Below are 16393 nucleotides of genomic sequence, written 5' to 3'. Positions count from 1 at the left end.
AGCAATAAATCACAGAGGGGGAGGGAATGCTGCAAAGAAACAGATACCCTGCAGTTTCTGTGTGCAGGGAGAAGGGATGTGTGGGGATCAGCAGCTGCTTCCAGGCATCACAAACCTGGTGCAGCACACACTCCCACTCCTTCCCAGCACTACACTGGAGACCACCCACCAAAACCTGGGGATTTACTTTTTAGTCATCTCCCTTCCCTCCCTCCTGTGCCAGGGTTGTGTGTGCCCAGTCTGGGATGGAACCTCAACCTCTCCTTGGCAGAGGGGTCTGTTAGAGATGAGCCCTTCCCCTGCTCCATGCCAAAGTTCTCTCCAGCATCTGATGGGTCCACCAGGATCCCCGGCCTGGACTGCATTGCAGACCTAAGCTAAGGGTGTATCCCCAGTCCCATCACCCACTGGGACCTGTGGAAAACACACCTGTGGGTTCAGCCCAGGGAAAGCAGAAGAGCCACACAAGCAAAACAAGCACATGTACCCATGGAGTATCTCTCATTTGGGAAGGGGAGAAGCTCCAGCAGTCCTCTCTCCTTGGGCACTGTCAGTATTGCTGTCAGCTGTCCTCAGCTCAGCCCTGCAGAAAAAGGCAGGGCAAGGCCACAGACAGGCACTGCAGGGCAGTAGCTCAGAGCTCTGCTCCTTTTGCAACCCCTGCCAAAAGCTCCCAGCTGAGCTGAGAAATCTCCTTCTTTCCCCAGCAGCCTCAGGCTGCTCCTGGCCTTACCTTGCAGCCCCTGTTCCTGGGGCTCTGGCTGGGCAGCTCTCAGCACTGGAGCTACTGAATCCCCTTCACATGGGCCACGAGCAGCAAGGACAGGAAGGCACAAGAGGAACAAGTCCCCTCCAGAATATTGGGTCCAGCATCCCTGCAGCTCAGCCAGGGGAATGAGCCCTGCTCCAGGGAGCCTGGATTCAACCTCTGGGAAAGGCATGTGGCTGCTGACTGCAAGCACCTGACTGTGCTTTAATCCCCTTTCAGTGCAGAGTTCTGATGAGCCCCCAGCAGAACTAGGACAGCTAAAAATACTCGAGCACAAAGGAAGGAGTAATTTGGACAGGAGTGAACTGAACTGATTGATCTCAAATCAAAAGGTTCAAGATATACAAAATGTGGTCTCATCAGGTCAAGCATCAGAAAAGGAGCAAAGATGTGGCCCAGTTGCAGAGCTTGAGAAAAGCAGCAAACCCAAAAGATTTTGCTGAACTTCAGAGCAACAGCAGCAGAGCCTGTACCAGCAGAGCAGGGAGGTGCCTGCTGATTCCCCACCATATGCTGACTTTACCTTTATTGTCAGTCTAAATTCTGCCAATTATTAAATTATCCAACTTGCAGCAGGAACGCAGTTAGATGTGATCCAAATGGTGTCACTACAATTATGGTAATTATCTGAAAACAAGCCAATTACTTCCCTCCTCCTCATGCCAGTTGGTACCAAGATAGCAGCTGTTCGAGGCAAATTTGTTATCACGTTACTGTACATTTGTTAAAGGTTGAGGTTATAGATTCTAGCCTTTGAAATATTAAAGATGCTATAAAGTCATGGAGTGTATAACATATCAGGATTTTTTTTAAATGTCGAGAAGGGAGAAATTTCTTTTATATGCCAGGAGAACCAGTGGGAAAGTGATTTACTCTTGGTGGCTGACTGGAAATGTGTACTTTGCAATCAGCATGCAACCAAGCTATAAATTAACCTGTGTCAGCTTGTTACCTCTACCCATGCGAAATGAACTAAATGCAGAAGTTTTCTGAGGATCTTTCACATTTTAAGTCTGTCTTCAGTATTGGCATTCAGGATGTTCCACACATCCAGAGGCATCTTGCAGGCTTGGCCCCTCTACTGGATGCACTTTCAGCAGTTTGTTCAGTTTGTCAATTGGACTCATTTAATCATGTGAGAAGCAGCACCACTCCCTCATGGAGAGTGAAGGCAAAGGAGGGCCCAGCTCTGCCCCAGGCAGAGAGCTGGGCCAGTGTTGAGCAGAGCCATGGAAACATTTCACCCCTATGAAGAGCCTTCTGAAAACTTGTGTATCAAGGCATCTTTTATTTTTGAGCCTGTTCATATTAAGGAAAGCTTTGTTTGAATTGCTGAAGGTGTCAAACACACAAAGCCTACCACCAGCAGCTCCTGCCAGGGTGGAAATGAAGCACCCTCAGAGCACAGGCCAGCGTGGCCTCTCGTTTTGCACAGACCTTCCTTGTGGAAACCAGAGTCTTTCATCTCGTGTCAGCCACCATATCCTCGCTTGGATTGACCTTACGTTTTTTTCCATGTGATGTTTTGAAATCTTTGCCTTTGATATGGGTAACATACTTCTTTCAATAAATGTCAAGAGCAGATTAAAGAAAATTAAATGGCAGAAAGAAGAGATTCTGCCTTTTGGCTGGAACAGCATTTTCATGACAACTGAATGAATGGGCTATGAAAAATGTGAATTTCCCTCTCTGTGCTCAAGGTACATGCCAGTGGGATCTGTTTATATCCATGAGCTTTACACACACCCCCATGCATCCGTAATTCCCTGCAGCTTGTGTGCAGCTATGGAGCCAAGGCACAGGGCAGAGCTCAGTCCCTGGGAGCAGGTTAGTGGCATTAGCCTGCTGCTTTGCTTGAAATAATTAGCCATGCTTACAGATGACCTTCTCAGCAAGCCCTGAAGGCTGACAGATTTGGGTTATATTGGAGCAGTAGAGGGAAGCAGAGTGCTCCTCCTGGAGAAATCCTGCTGCTCACTCCCCCACCAGCCCCAGGAACTGGAACTGGGCTCTGCAGTACCCACACACCTGCAGTGAAGGGGTTTCTCCCTCCCACAGACAATGGATGCAACCACTGGGCTCCATCATTTCCCTGGGCATCCCTGGTACCTTCCACTCTTCTTAACTGATGCCATCTGCTTTGCTTTTCCTTTCCCAGAAAGTTCCTGTGGCTGTCAGAGCTATGTGCCAGGACTCTCTCCTTTCTGCATTTAGAGCTGTATCCAGTCCCTACTCCCCTGGCAGCACATGAAGCACCACCTCACACAGGACAGTTTTCTACTCCCTCCTGATCAACACTTGATTCTTCCTTAGTGTCATTTAAGATTTACTTATTACCTTTATCCTTTTCTTCACATCATTTTCATGTCTGTTACGTGTTAAAACTGCATAGTTCAGATTTCTCCCAGTTAAGCAGCAAAACATTCAGCCAACAAGGATTACATTTGATAGTGTTAAAAAAAAAATAAATTTAAAATATAATCTAGGCAGCTGCCTGCCCAGTTGTAGTATTAGATGAGAGTGAGTGTGTAAACAGGTTTCTGCTTATCAGTCCTGCTGCTATCTGCTGCACACAAACTGCTCAGCCCCACAAAATCCAATTTCCAAGAGGTTAGAGGAGGGAACTGTTTGCAGAAACACAGCAATAGAAATCTCCAAAGCCACAGCCCTCATTACACTGACACTGAAGAAAGAAATTATGCTTGACGACTCCTGGCACCCAAAGCTGACATTTACTTTTGTGGCTCTGATTGGAATCGGCCCAGCTTTGCCATGGGATTGTTTCCTCTTGTTTTTCCCTGCTTGTGTGGTGGGTGGGAGAAAGCAGCTGAGCAGGCACTGGGCTTGGGGGGTCTGCAGTGCCCCTGGCCCTGCAGAACAACCATCACCTTCTGTTTCCCCACAAAAATCTTGGAAACTCCACTTGGGAACACACGGGCAGGAGAGACAGGGACACAGCTGCTGCCTCCCGTGGGGTGCCTGTACCAGGCATGGAGGGAGAGGGCCAGGTTGTGTGTCCAAGGTACAATGTTTTGAGCCTTTTCCCAAGACCTGGACATGGACAGAGGCTGCAGCTCAGTCCTGGAGGAGCTGAGCCCTCCACGTTGCCTCTGGCACTGGGGAGGAAGGAACACAGTGCTGGGAATGCTGTGGGCTGGACCTTCTGGCCTGGCTGCTGTAGGTGACAGCAGGAAGGATGCAGCAGCATCCAGTGGCAGCAGGGATGTGAGTTGTGGAAGGAAAATGTCCCTCAGCCCCTGTCACAGGCAGGAGCTCTTTGTTTATTCCCAGATAGAGCGATCAGGAGCAGCCCACCCACCTCCCCTCCCAACACCTCCTGCAAAGGGCTGCTGCCCAGAAGTTCACTGCTTCAGTAAAGCTGCAAACTGTGAGCTGATTAGATATTCATAGATACTCTTTCTTGATTAGCTCACCATTAATATTTCAATGTCAGAACTGGATGCATAGTGCCTCCCTGCTCTCTTCCTTCCTGCTTAATTAATTTTGACCATCGCCAACAGCAGCCTCCGACAGCAGAAATTGAAGTGGGCTGTTCTGTGACTTTGCTTGCTGTAAACAGCTATTTGCAATTCCTTTTCATACATCACCCACCCGTGACAAAGAGATCACGGTAGCAGAAAATGAGTCTCCCTCATAAGGACTTCAGAGCTCCAAGAGAACATTTGCTTATTCAATAAAAATAATCAAATAGACAATGCAGTAAGCACAGCACGGCAGCAAGATTGGTGTCTCACCTAGTAATCAGCTGGCTGTTATGCCCTTAAATAAAAAGAAAGGGAGAGAATTGTTAATTTATCTTTAAAAAGAAAGGGCCTTTGATGTAAGGAAGCTCATAAAAGCTGTGGTGTGGCCCAGCTGTGAGGAGATGTGATAATCACTGCGGCCCCAGCAGTGGTAGGAGCAGCACTTCATAAAATGCAAGTTGCATGGCTGCCTGATGCCCATCCATGGCTGATAATGCTGCTAATAGTCTGTTTGATTTTATTGATGTGCTCAAGATATACAGGGGCAGGAGGAGCAGTGAGACAGAAATTATATAGCTGTGTTTGTTCCACCCCAGCCCAGGGGACTGTGCCTTTGTCCATCCATCCTCCTCCTTGGCCTGGAAGGACCGGGAGCTTTCCTGTGTGACAGAAGGGCAGTTGTCACCTCCCAGATCCACTGGCTCCTGACACAATGCGCTGGGATTGCTGTCAATATGTTCTTACCTGGGCCAAAGCAGCACTGGATTTACAGAAACAAAATTTTTGTTCCTCCTTTCCCGGGGAATACACCAGGATGGGGACCCAAAGCAAGCAGGAAAGCAGGAGCAGCAGGCTGGAGCTCAGCTCCATCTCCTCCATGCCATAACTCAGGCTGTTAAACGCCTGGCCAGAGCTTGCCATCTGCTTCCAGTCTTCTAGGAATAACCACTGAGTAATTCAATCAAAAAGGAGATCCTTGTTTCACTGAATTGTAAGCCACTGCTCAAGTAATTATCATTTTATACCCCTATCAGGAGCAACAGGGGCTGTTCATTTTATGGGATTTAGCAGCCAGAGCTGTGCTTCTGCCAAGGTTACGGCTGGGAGGAGAACCCAATTTCACATTTTCTCAGCCATCCAAGGCTTATCCATGTTTTTAGCTTTTTGGTTAGGCAAGTGAGTAAAGCCCTGAAGGGCCAAGGCCTTTGTTCAGGAGTGCTCTTACTGTAGAATATAGAAAACGTACTGGCTTGGAGCAGAAGAGCTGACCAAACCATCATGAAGCTGATTCCCACTGGTGTGAACATGCCAGGTCTGTCCTTGCAGGGTTTCTGCAGCACAGCAATAGCTGCCTAACCAGGGAGGAAAATCCTGCTTATCCATCCCAGCAGCTGGAGGACACATGGGGCTGCATCCCTCACATGCTGCCTTAGAGAAGGCAGATGAGATTAGTCCAGGGGAAAAGCCTACCTGCCTGCTCCATCCAAAGTGCCTGGGATGCAACTCACAGGGCTCAAAAAACTCAAGACTCTTAAAAAAGAAGCCTCTTCTCCTTTCTGTTATGCTCTTTGGGAGTAATTTCTCCAGTTAGGCACTTCTCCTATTGTGCAGTTTATGCCCTCTGCCTTAGCCCCACTGTCCTTTCTGGGGTTAATGCTCCACCTGCTCTTTCACTGCCCCAGATCTACAGCCTTTAAAACAGATTTATTCCCTTGACTTTGAAAAGGGCTCCACCATGTTTCCATCTGTGTTTACACTCGGTGCAGGGTAAATTTCTCCTCCAAGCAGATATGTTCCTTACCAGCAAAGGAATCTGGCTCAGCACAGGCTCAGACAGGAAGGCAGAGCAAAACATTTCCGAAGCAAAGCTCGCCTGGGAGCTGTGCTACGTGCCCATAGGAGGACAGAGACCTCTGCCAGACTCCCTGCATTGTCAGGCTGTGCAAAAAGGAAATGTATCTGGCCCAGAGTCTCTGCTCCTGTGGCTGTTCCCAGGGCTGGCTCCCCAGCTCACCCAGCACCACCTCCCAGTTATCCAGGGCACTGAAGCCAAATCAGAGCAAATAAAGCGGGACTGAAAGGCTCCATGTCCCACCAAAGGGTCTGTCCCACAGTCAGCCAGGACTGCAGGTGTTGGAAAAGACTCATTTGTCAGACCTTCATTGCTCCTTTCTCAGGGAAATCCTCTCTCTTTGCAGCCCTGCTCCTAAAGCCAGACTGGCTGGTGCACAGATGCAGAGTTTTTAGCTGCCTGGGCAGTTTGTGTCACAAAAGTCAGTGAGCAGCTGCCACCCAGATTTGTCACTGTGTTCAACAAGGCTGGGCCCTGTAATGACTTCCAAGGAGGATCTACAAATAGCATGAGCTTCATCCAATATCAGCAAAACAGATTTTGAGGCAGTGGGGGGCTTGCTGCTTCACCATAAATTTGGTATCAACCTTTAGGTTTTGGGGCAGCATGTTGGTGTTGGCAGACAGGTAATGGCTTCTCTGTACACTGCCCTGCTCTGTGTCCTGACAGGTCCTTGTCCCCACTTTCAGATGCCTTTTAAATTGCAGCCAGCATCCAAGAAGCCCATCAAAGATTTACGTTTCCCCCCAAGGCCAGAGCCTGTCTCCATGCTGCTAATATTGGTATTAGCAACAGGCCAGACCTTCAGCATCGCCAGAGACAGGGCTGGGCACTGGGGCTGACCAAAACTCCCTGAAACACATCCCTGAGCAGACTGAGCTGCAAACTGCTCCTGACAGTCCTGAGCTCCCTGCCAGCATCAGAGAGACAGGGAAGCTTTTTTCCTCAGTGTTACACCCTGCGCTCAGTGCAGATGGATGAGTCAGTAAAGATGATGTGATGTCTACACAATTGCTTCAGGATGCATGAAATTCAGCTTTGAGCTCCCTCCCCATAGCAAGGGAGGACGTTCAGGTGGCCCTGCAGGAAGGTTGGAGGGGTCTGTCTCCATCTTCCCAGCTACAGCCAACAAACATGAGCTAAGCAAGGAGGGGGAATGGGAGAAGTCAAACTGTTTGTGGAAAGAAACCTCATCTGAACACGTAATTACACAGCAAGGAGATAAGAGGATGTGATCCTTCTCAGCATTGTGGGCATGCAACAAGCAGGCTGGGCAGCCACTAATGACAGCTGTTAAATGATAAATGCTCTCAAGCTTTGCAGGATCTGGTTTATTATGCAACCTGAACTTGCAAGGGAAGGGAGACCCTCTCCTGCAGTGGATCTTTGCTATTATAACCAACAAGCTCAATTAAACTTCATGAAAAATGAGCCATTATCAAAGCCATCCCTCACCAAAAATTCAAGAAGGAGCCTGTTTGGAAAGATATGGCTTGAGGAACCTTCTGGTAACACTCCACCCTGGTGCCTTGAAAATGTTAGAATCCAGGTAAATGTCCTGCGTTGTAAAAGGAACAACTGCCTGTAAACTGAAGGGAGAGTTGCAGGCAGAGGGAACCAAATGAAATAGGGATTTTCCTTTCAGAAACACAGTGCTGGGCTCCTTGGGGCTTGTATTTCCTCAGGGGTGGCAGTGTTGGAGTCCCATTGGCACTTGTTATTTGTAGTTTCCATTTATTATAAAGCACTGTTATTATTTACAGAATATACTTTTTTATGGACTGTTACTGCATCCAAGTGCAATAACTGGTCTAAGCTCAAATCCCTGGGAGAAGTGTTGCAAGAGAAGCAATTCAGACACATATTAATACAGCAAGAATTTCCCCAGATTTAAGGGAATAAAAAATATGTTTTGTACAAGTGAAATATTTCTTTCTTGCAGTATAAAGCTGCTCTTTTCCGATGATAGCAATGAAAGAATATTGCTTCTGTCACTGATGCCACTGGAAATGTATTGCCCCTCTCCAAGAAACCAATGAAAGGATATGGCTGGTTTATTCTCTAAATGAGGCTACTGAGAAATGTTCTGCTCCTGGCATTAGCCCAGGCACGCTGCTGCTGCTGGGACCTGGCCTGAAGGGAGGGCAAAGGCACCAAATCAGCAGCTTTGTGCCAAATGGCAAAACTCACCTGGGGAGAATCAAAGCACACTTTAAGAACTGAGCAGAGGAAAGAAATCTGTCCAAATGTCAGATGGAAATGAATCTCTATCATCTGTCACTGGGGTGGAGCAGGGCTCAGCTGCTCTACAGCACAGCCAGGGTCTGGCCCCTTCTCCTTCAGCAGCTCTGCACCTTGTATGAAACAAGCTGGAGCCCTGGGGAAGGCTGATCTGCACTTGACCTGTGGCAGGGAGCCTGGCTGTGAGGAGAGCTGCCAGCCCCTCTCCTTTCACTGCTATGTTTAATGGCCTGGCTCTCCAACGAAGGTTTTAGGTTTTGGAAGTAGAATCATGAAATTGTTCTCAAACCAAGATGATCTGTCAATCGAATGTATGCACTGGAGTGAGCACAGGGAAATTACTGTTTCAGCAGAAGTAAAAATTTCCTGAAAGGATGAAGTTGATGTTTGTGGTTCCACTTTCATGCCTGTTGAACTGCGGATCTGATAGATTCATTTTCCTCCCTGCAAGATCCTCGCAGGCAACACCTCCCAGCTGGGAGGTGAATGGAAAAAAAAGTCAGTTGTTGCTTCTAACATAGGAGTTCATCAAATCCTTAAGCACACAGAGACTGATGGAATAACAACACCTGTGCTTGGTGCTGGTGCCCAGCATCTCCACAGGGTTCAGAGCAGTCCTTGCTCCAGGACAAACCAGCCCAAGGCTCAGGATGGTTGTGGCTTTTACTGAGCTGAATTCTGGAGGAAATTAGCAAAAAATGTAACAGAAAAGGAGTTGCATCAGTGCAAATGAACAACATGAGATCACAGGTAAGCCAGGCATGAGCAATACTGGCTCTGGAGCAAGTACTTCACTGGCTGGGCTGTGGCCGAGCCCCTCTCCAGCTCCCTGGCAGTGAGCTCCTACCCTCAGATATTTATTAGTTGTGTCAGGAATTAGTGCGAGTTCACTGACTGAATAATAACATGCCAAAGGCAGTTTTTTAACTTTGCTAATGTAATTAAAGAAAGCAGGGGGGAAAAAGCCTTGCACCAGGGGCAGAATCAGGGCTTCCAATGGTGTGAGTGCTGTCTCTATTGCAAGGACCAGATGTGAAATGTGGAGGGGAGAGGGTGAGGATGGCAGTGAGGACCTGAGCAGTGAGGAGGATCATGCAGTTGCTCCCAGCTGTGATGGGAGCAATGCTCTTTCCAGAGAAAGACAAACAAGCTGCCTTGGAAATTCAGGAGCTGGACACATCTCCAGGTTCAGGTTTTATGCTGCTGTGTTTTGCTTTCATGCACAAGCACCTTGCAGGAACACTGGACTTTGCTTATTTTGGGATCATCTCTTGCAGTTTTGAGGAACCTTCCCTAAATGGGGAAAATGCTTTATGGAACATTTTCTTAATGCTGCTCTGATGATTGAACACATCCAGCAATGTCACTGCATCGGGACTGAGCATGTTCTTCAAGAAGCTACTGCCACAAGAAGAGGGACAGCGTGGGCTCTGCAATAAAAGCCAAGACGCTATTTTTAAACAGGAATGGGGGAAGCTTTGGGTGATTTTAAATCAAATCAATGCCTGGACAACAAGGAGCTGCTTCCCCCCTGCCTCCACTGCCAAGTTCCTCTTCTGAATCTGAAGGATGTCTTCTGACAAACAACCCTCGGCGTCAACAGGATGGGGCTCCCAGGCTGCCTGAGCCACAAAAACACCCATCAGGAAATGGGCTGTGGGTCTACCCTGGGCTGGGCTGTGCAGGATGGGGTGCCAAGGGCTGCATGGGCTGGGAATGGTTCCAGCCCTCCTCTCCTTGGACATTCCTGAACATTTTTAGTGTTGGTTGCAGCGCTGGGCTCCCAAGTCCAAATTGTCCCCTGCCTCGGGGATGTGTCTGCTCCAGTTCTGTCCCCTCAAAGTGGTGCTGTGACACTGAACCCAGGGGCAGAGCACATCCCCACTGCCCCGTGGCCCCTGCAGCATCCTTGGATATTGCTCTCCAGCATCCCCACCAGCTGCCAGTGCCACAAGTGCATTGGAAAGGGATGCTTGGCAGAGTGCCTTCCTCATGCCGTTATTCCAACCAGGATTTCTGGGCAAGGGGCAGGATAGAAGGGATCTGAGACCTTGCAGGGAACTGCACGGGAGCGATGGCTGCAGGGAAGGGAAGAATTCCAGTGAATTAATGCCAATCAGCAGTTACCAGGCAGCCACCACCCCTCTGTTTGCTGCTCCATGGACACACTAGCAAAGGTTGGGGCTGCCAGGCAGCTCCCTCCTGGTGCTGTTTTTATCTAAGTTGCTAATTACACATTACCTATATGTCACCAGGCTGATCGATAGGAGTCTGAGGGATCAATACGGATGCGGATGACGGTGCTGTTTGCCATTCAGAGCCTGCACAAGCTGGGAGAAACGGGGCACCATCAATCCCAGAGGTGAGCTGGGATGCAGGGAAGGATGGGAGGTGCAATGAGGGGGAAGGATCACGTCCTACCTTCCTAAATAACATCATGACACGGGAACAGCATCCTGATAGGGTCCTGCTGTGGCCCTGCTGCCCACGGGCTGTCCAAAACCTCCCACTCATCCTGCTACTCTTTTGGGAATGGCAGATGCCATTTTAATCTAGGTTGGTTTTTAGTCCTCGGGAATTGGTACATTTAGAAGGTTCACACTGACATGAAAATGAACAATTCTCCCTTTTTCTGTGTTCTTACTGGATAATCAGTGTCAAAAGAACAGACAAAAATCACAAGGTCTCCTGCATTTTGCTCTGCTGTTTAACTGACCAAAAGCTGAGGCCATTTCTGCAATGCCATCATGCTGCTGCCAGTAAAAGAGATCTCAGCTGCAGAATGCAATCAAATTTTTCAGGAAGAAGCTCTTGGGACTACCGTGAAACCTGGGATTACAGTGTGGCTAAATGAGGGAATTGCATAACTGGGGGTTTCTGCCTGTCTTGTGTTCTGATTCTGTCGTGGCAATGCTGGGAAATTGCTCTTTAAAACAAAAAGAACCTTAGAAAGGCACAGGCAAGTCAGGATCATTTGCCCTCAGCACTGGATTTGTCTTGAGCAGTGAGTTGATGGTGGTAGGATCAGACAGAGAGCAGTGTGGGGTGAAAGCAAAACTCTCCCTTGAAGCCTTGAAGGCTTCCTGACCTCTGTGCCCTCACTGGGGTGCCAGGCTCTGCAGCCTCCTCCTGCCAGGCTACAGAGACCAAGGAAAGGATCAGCAGCCGTGGATCAGGTTGGATCAGCCAGCCCTTGCCAGCAAAGCAAGGGCTTTTCATTTGCTCCCTTTGCATGAACAGCACACAGGGAAAAGCTTCCCAAAAGCAACACAGTCCTGGCTTTATTGAGGGTTTCAGGGATGAGGGAGGCTGCTCATCCTGCCTGTGAGGACTTGTTCCTAAGCAGCAGATGGAACCATCTTCAGTGCTGGAGGGTGGTCACCAGCAGCTTCATCCTACAGCACACCCATAATCCTTCCCTTACTACCACAAGCCCCAAAGCAGAAATCTGCCCAGATTTTCTGTTTGATGGGGTTTACTCAGCTTTAGCTGCAATTTGTTTTCATCAGTCACAAGTCTCACTGCCCTGGGAAGGCCAATCCCATGGGAGTGAGGATGTGCTAGGCCGTGGAGCACAGTCCATGCTGGAAACCTGTCAGAGGCTGCTCTGGCTCTCATCTCTTCCAGGTTCAGGACACTCCTGAAAGGTAGTGACACTGCTGGGGATTGTGTGGGCTGTGACAGCTCAGAGCAGAGCCTCAGGGCTCCCCAGGGCACCACTCACAGGTCCCGTGGGTGAAGCCAGTGCCTGATACTCTGTGATGTCCCCGTCCTTCCAGCAGCTTCCCCACTGCCAGTCACTGAAAAACTGCTCTGGGAGCCTTGCAGAGATCAACTGTAATGTCCAGCTGTAAACCATGGGCCCCTGACCAGCACCTGGCAGCCACCAGAGAGGTTGTACAGGCACAATTAGCCCTGGAGAACATTCCCTGTCCTTCCCTTTCAGCCCCATGCAGCACGAGACATTTCTTCCTGGAATGAACTCCTGTTTTTAAAACCCCAGCAAAGGGGCTTTTGCTGAAGGACAACTGGCAGGATTTCAGCTGTGCCCCCATTTGCCCTCCCTGTCCCTGGGGCCAGCCCCAGGACCCCTCTCCAGCAATAGCAATGGGTTGCAGCTGAGGATTGGGGCACCCCACACATAAATGGGCCAGCTTGGCCACCTCAGCCCCTTTGGAGGTGCTGCTGAGCATGTTTGGAAGGAAGGATCTCCCAGAAATTTCATTTTAGTGACCATGAACTGGGAGTGAGCCCCATCTCGAATCTCTCAGGGGCACCTGTGACTTTGCAGGGTGTGAGAGCTGAGAGAATGCTCCTTTACCCTTCCTCCTCCTCTTGTTGCTCATTAACTCTTTCATTAGGCATCATTCTCTTGTCATTTGTGTGGATATGTTGGTTTGTTGGGTTTTTTCCTGAGGAGTGGATGCCAGGCATCAGGACTCATATTTTCAAAGTCTGGTGGCAATTAGCCCAGCTCTGAACCCTGATGGCCTGTCTGCATTTGCAATTAGTGCTCTGCTCTGTCTGCCTTAGGTTTTTATTTTCCTCCCTTCTGGGGCTGCAAAAGGCACAACTTGGATCTCAAATATACAGCAGGAAAGTGTTAAAGCTGGCTTCCCTTTCTGTGGGATTGCTCTCAGTATCGGTTCCTGTTCAGTTCAGGGATCAATCCTTGGCCTCTGCACCTGGATTTATGTGAGTGCAGCTCAGGGCATCTTTCTGAGACAGTGCAGAGCCTGTGGGGGCTGATTCTGGCTCTGCTGGTACCTCTGCTCCTGTACTTCCTGGCATGTTTCATGCTCCTGGCTGAATGCACCTGGCTTTTTATCAGGACATTGCATTCCTGATTCAATGTTTTATAGAATTAAGCTTATTTACTTATCAAGCTGGCTTTGTGAAATGGGAAGATGAGAGCAAAATTTAGATTTCAGTGGGAAAATGTCTGGTCAGACAGAGGAAAGGTGACTGTGGGACCTGGAAACCTGGGATTTGGGAGAAAAAAAACCCCACTGCTCTGCCAGCATCTCAAGGGGATCTCCCTGGCAGAGATGCCCCTCACCCCCCATGAGAAAGATGCTCTACCAAACCTCCTGGGCTTGCTCTGCTTTCCTCCCCTCCCATATAATTCCATCTACCCTAAAATTCCTGTTTTTCTCTGAGATAATGTGATTTTTGGGGAGGAGTTTCTCTCCCTGTCACCTCACTGCAGCTGATTTCTATTGAAAAGCTTCTTCCTAAGGAGGAAGGGGGGTAACAAGGAGAAAAATTATGGAGGGGCAGCATTTCTGAATCCAAATACATTAAACCATTTAATTCTGTTGACTCAGGGCTGCCTGGCTCTGAATGGGAATTAATCCACAGTGCACAAAATTAAAAAGCACAAGACAAAATGCTTAGCAGGCAATGCCAGGGTTTAAAGCAACCCATTAGCTTGCTCAAACGTCCCCAGTAAATTTTCATTTGTCAATAACGCTTAGAGCCTACGGTTTATTTACAGCCTGTTCAATATTACCAGAACCCCTCACAGCGCCTCAATGGTATTTATCTGCCACAGTTTCCTTTCCAGGGACTCTTCCTAATCCTTTGCTTTGTATCTGCTCCAGACACAGCAGGGATGTGTCACCCCCCAGGCAAAGGTAATGTGGGGTTATCCTTTTCTACCCCAATTATCCCCTGCAGGGACCTGCAAGGCCACCCTGAGTCACCCCCCTCGGGCTGAGATCTGCTGTCATGGGGCTCCCCCAGCCTCTGTCCCACACCCAGGGGACCCACTGGCCACCAACCAGCAGAGATGTGATTCTCCAAACTGGGAGAAAGGGACAGGCACAAGCAGCTGTCTCCATGGACCCAGAGCCCGGCTGAGCGGGAGCAGCCATGGCTAAAATCTGTCCACCTCCATCTGTCCCAAATCGGATCCCACAGGATGAGCCCTGGAGAGGAGAGCATGTAACAGGATTTCCCCCCAAAGCAGCTTGAATGCTTCCAGGCAGAGAACAAAGCCTGGCTGGCCCTGAGAATTTCTCCAAGGAAAGGACACAAACAGGCATTAATCTCCTGTTATGGCTCACGTCCAGTTGGGGAGGTTTGGTCCAATACTCAGGGACATGGCTCCCTGCAGGGGTGACAAGTCTCCAGTGGGGTTTGTCCCTCCCCAGCCTCCTGCCCTCTACCTCTGCACTCCCCCGAGGCAGAAGCACAGGCAATTGCAATGGAATTTTAAGTGGATGCAGCATCACGAGGGCTGCCTGGGGGAGATACAGGACAGGCTGGGCAACCCCCTGTCTCAGGCATAAAGCACAGAGAGAGAAATCCCTCCAGAAGCTCAACAAAAGAGCTGGAACTGGACCCCAGAAGGTGCAGCAGCACGCTGCCAGCACACAGCCTCACTCACTCCAGCCCCCTGTCCTACACAACATCCTGAGCTGGGAGCAGTGAGTGGGACCTGCAGCCCAGGCTCTGCCACAGACCTGTGCATCTGTTTGGAGGTGATGTTCAGCAGCTTTTATGATGAATGCATGAAGCAATCACTAAACTGAAGGGCCACTTGCTTTTCTCCCACCCTTGCTTAGGGTTTGCAAGCTCCTCATGCTGCTGAGCTCCAAGATGCCACAAAAGGACACCCCATCTTTCCACCCCAAAGAGCAAAGCCCCATCACTTGCCTGCTGCTGTCTGTATGTAGCCAGCCAGGGTGCAGACTCGGCGCTCGCAGGCTCCGCCGGGCAGCAGGACAGCAACGATGGCCAGCAGGGAGCTGAGGGCCAGCAGGGCACAGCCACCCGCACACAGCACAGCACTCGTCTGAAAGGACACACGGGGCTGTCAGAGAGGTCACCCCACCATCACACCCCCAGAAATCCTCCTCTGCAAGTGGGGATTGGAGCCCTGTCATGGGCAGCTTCTCCCACCTTTCCCCTTCCACCTTTTGTCACTTCAATTCACCGAGGTTCAGCCATCCCCTGCTCCCAGGGGTTACTGGAACCGGGGCTACAGTGACAACTGCGAGTGCCTGACATGCATGAAAGGCCACATCCTAAGACAAGTGCCATTGGATGTCTATGATGTGCCAGTGCCTCTGCTGAGCACTGAAATGGATCTCATGAGAGCACCTGCCTCAGCAGGCCTGGCAAAGAGCATTTTTGGGATCCCACTGCTGCTCTCATTGCAGCTCTGCTGACAAGGCAGGCTGCTCCCACCCCCAGCAGCATAAAAACTGGGAAAAGCACTAATTCATGGCAAAACAGCTCGCCCTTGGGTACAGGTGTTCAATCACTGCACTGCTGCTGGTTTTGTCCCCATTGCAGGTGATTTCTTTCACCAGCGGGATGGCACTGGCAACAAGGTGGTCCCTGTGCCAGCAGGGACACGTGCCAGCCCAGTCAGGGGCATGGCATGGCTGGGAGCAGTGAGGGACCTTCCTCCTCCAGCACCCAGCTCCTGACAGCACTCAAACAGCATGAGGACACCTCAGTCCCAGCACTGCAGCAGCCACATCAATTCCTGTCACTTCCCAGCGAATTCCAGGGAATGCTGCTGGCTCTGGTGAGTCACTGTGCAGTAACAGCAGCCTCAGCTCTCTAAAGCAGCACAGCTCCAAGGCAGGTCTCATTCCCATCTTCCTGAAAAGCCTTGTGGGAGCTGCTCTGAGGAGGTCAGGTCCCACTTCCACCCTTGTCCAGCCCTTTTGTCCTGGTGAGAGTGAGACATTCTGGTTAGCAATGCACATTTTTCCTTTTTTATTTCCCCTGCTCTATCTGAGCTTTTGGGCAGCCACGGTTATTACAGAAACAACCCCCAATACAGGTTTCCATTTACCTCCCCTCACCAAAGAGGTTACAAACAATCTGCTGCATGTAAATGATTCTGCAGGTACCACAGGCAGGCTGAGCAAGGGAAGGGAAATTTTATTTACCCTATGATGCCAATGAGGGATCCAAACAGCTAAAAACCCCCTCCCACTAGTGATGCTGTCCCACAGGTCTGGCTCTGCCCTACACCTACCTCTGTTATTGACTGCTGAGCTGGTGTTTAGCAGCTGGACTGGCTGG

At 49.8% G+C, this 16393-nt stretch overlaps 2 protein-coding genes across 2 annotated transcripts in view; both read right to left on the bottom strand.

The window, feature by feature from the left end:
* Positions 1–870, bottom strand: part of ASPA (aspartoacylase) — a 48004-nt gene extending 47134 nt beyond the window's left edge. The window contains exon 1 of the mRNA XM_088066034.1: positions 734–870. The gene's annotated coding sequence lies outside the window, so the exon portion shown is untranslated. The remainder of the gene's footprint in view (positions 1–733) is intronic.
* The window catches only part of LHFPL7 (LHFPL tetraspan subfamily member 7), a 59039-nt gene that overhangs the window by 33683 nt on the left and 8963 nt on the right, over positions 1–16393 (bottom strand). Inside the window, exon 2 of the mRNA XM_014255145.2 lies at positions 15008–15146. Coding sequence (XP_014110620.2) covers positions 15008–15146 — 139 coding nt within the window. The remainder of the gene's footprint in view (positions 1–15007; positions 15147–16393) is intronic.

Source organism: Pseudopodoces humilis, chromosome 23, assembly GCF_049639895.1.
Source record: "Pseudopodoces humilis isolate 2021_Gansu_Grassland_sample_001 chromosome 23, ASM4963989v1, whole genome shotgun sequence".
In the NCBI taxonomy this organism is placed as follows: Eukaryota; Metazoa; Chordata; class Aves; order Passeriformes; family Paridae; genus Pseudopodoces; species Pseudopodoces humilis.
The sequence above is the reverse complement of the archived record's forward strand: the minus strand, read 5'-3'. Positions and strand labels throughout refer to the sequence as shown.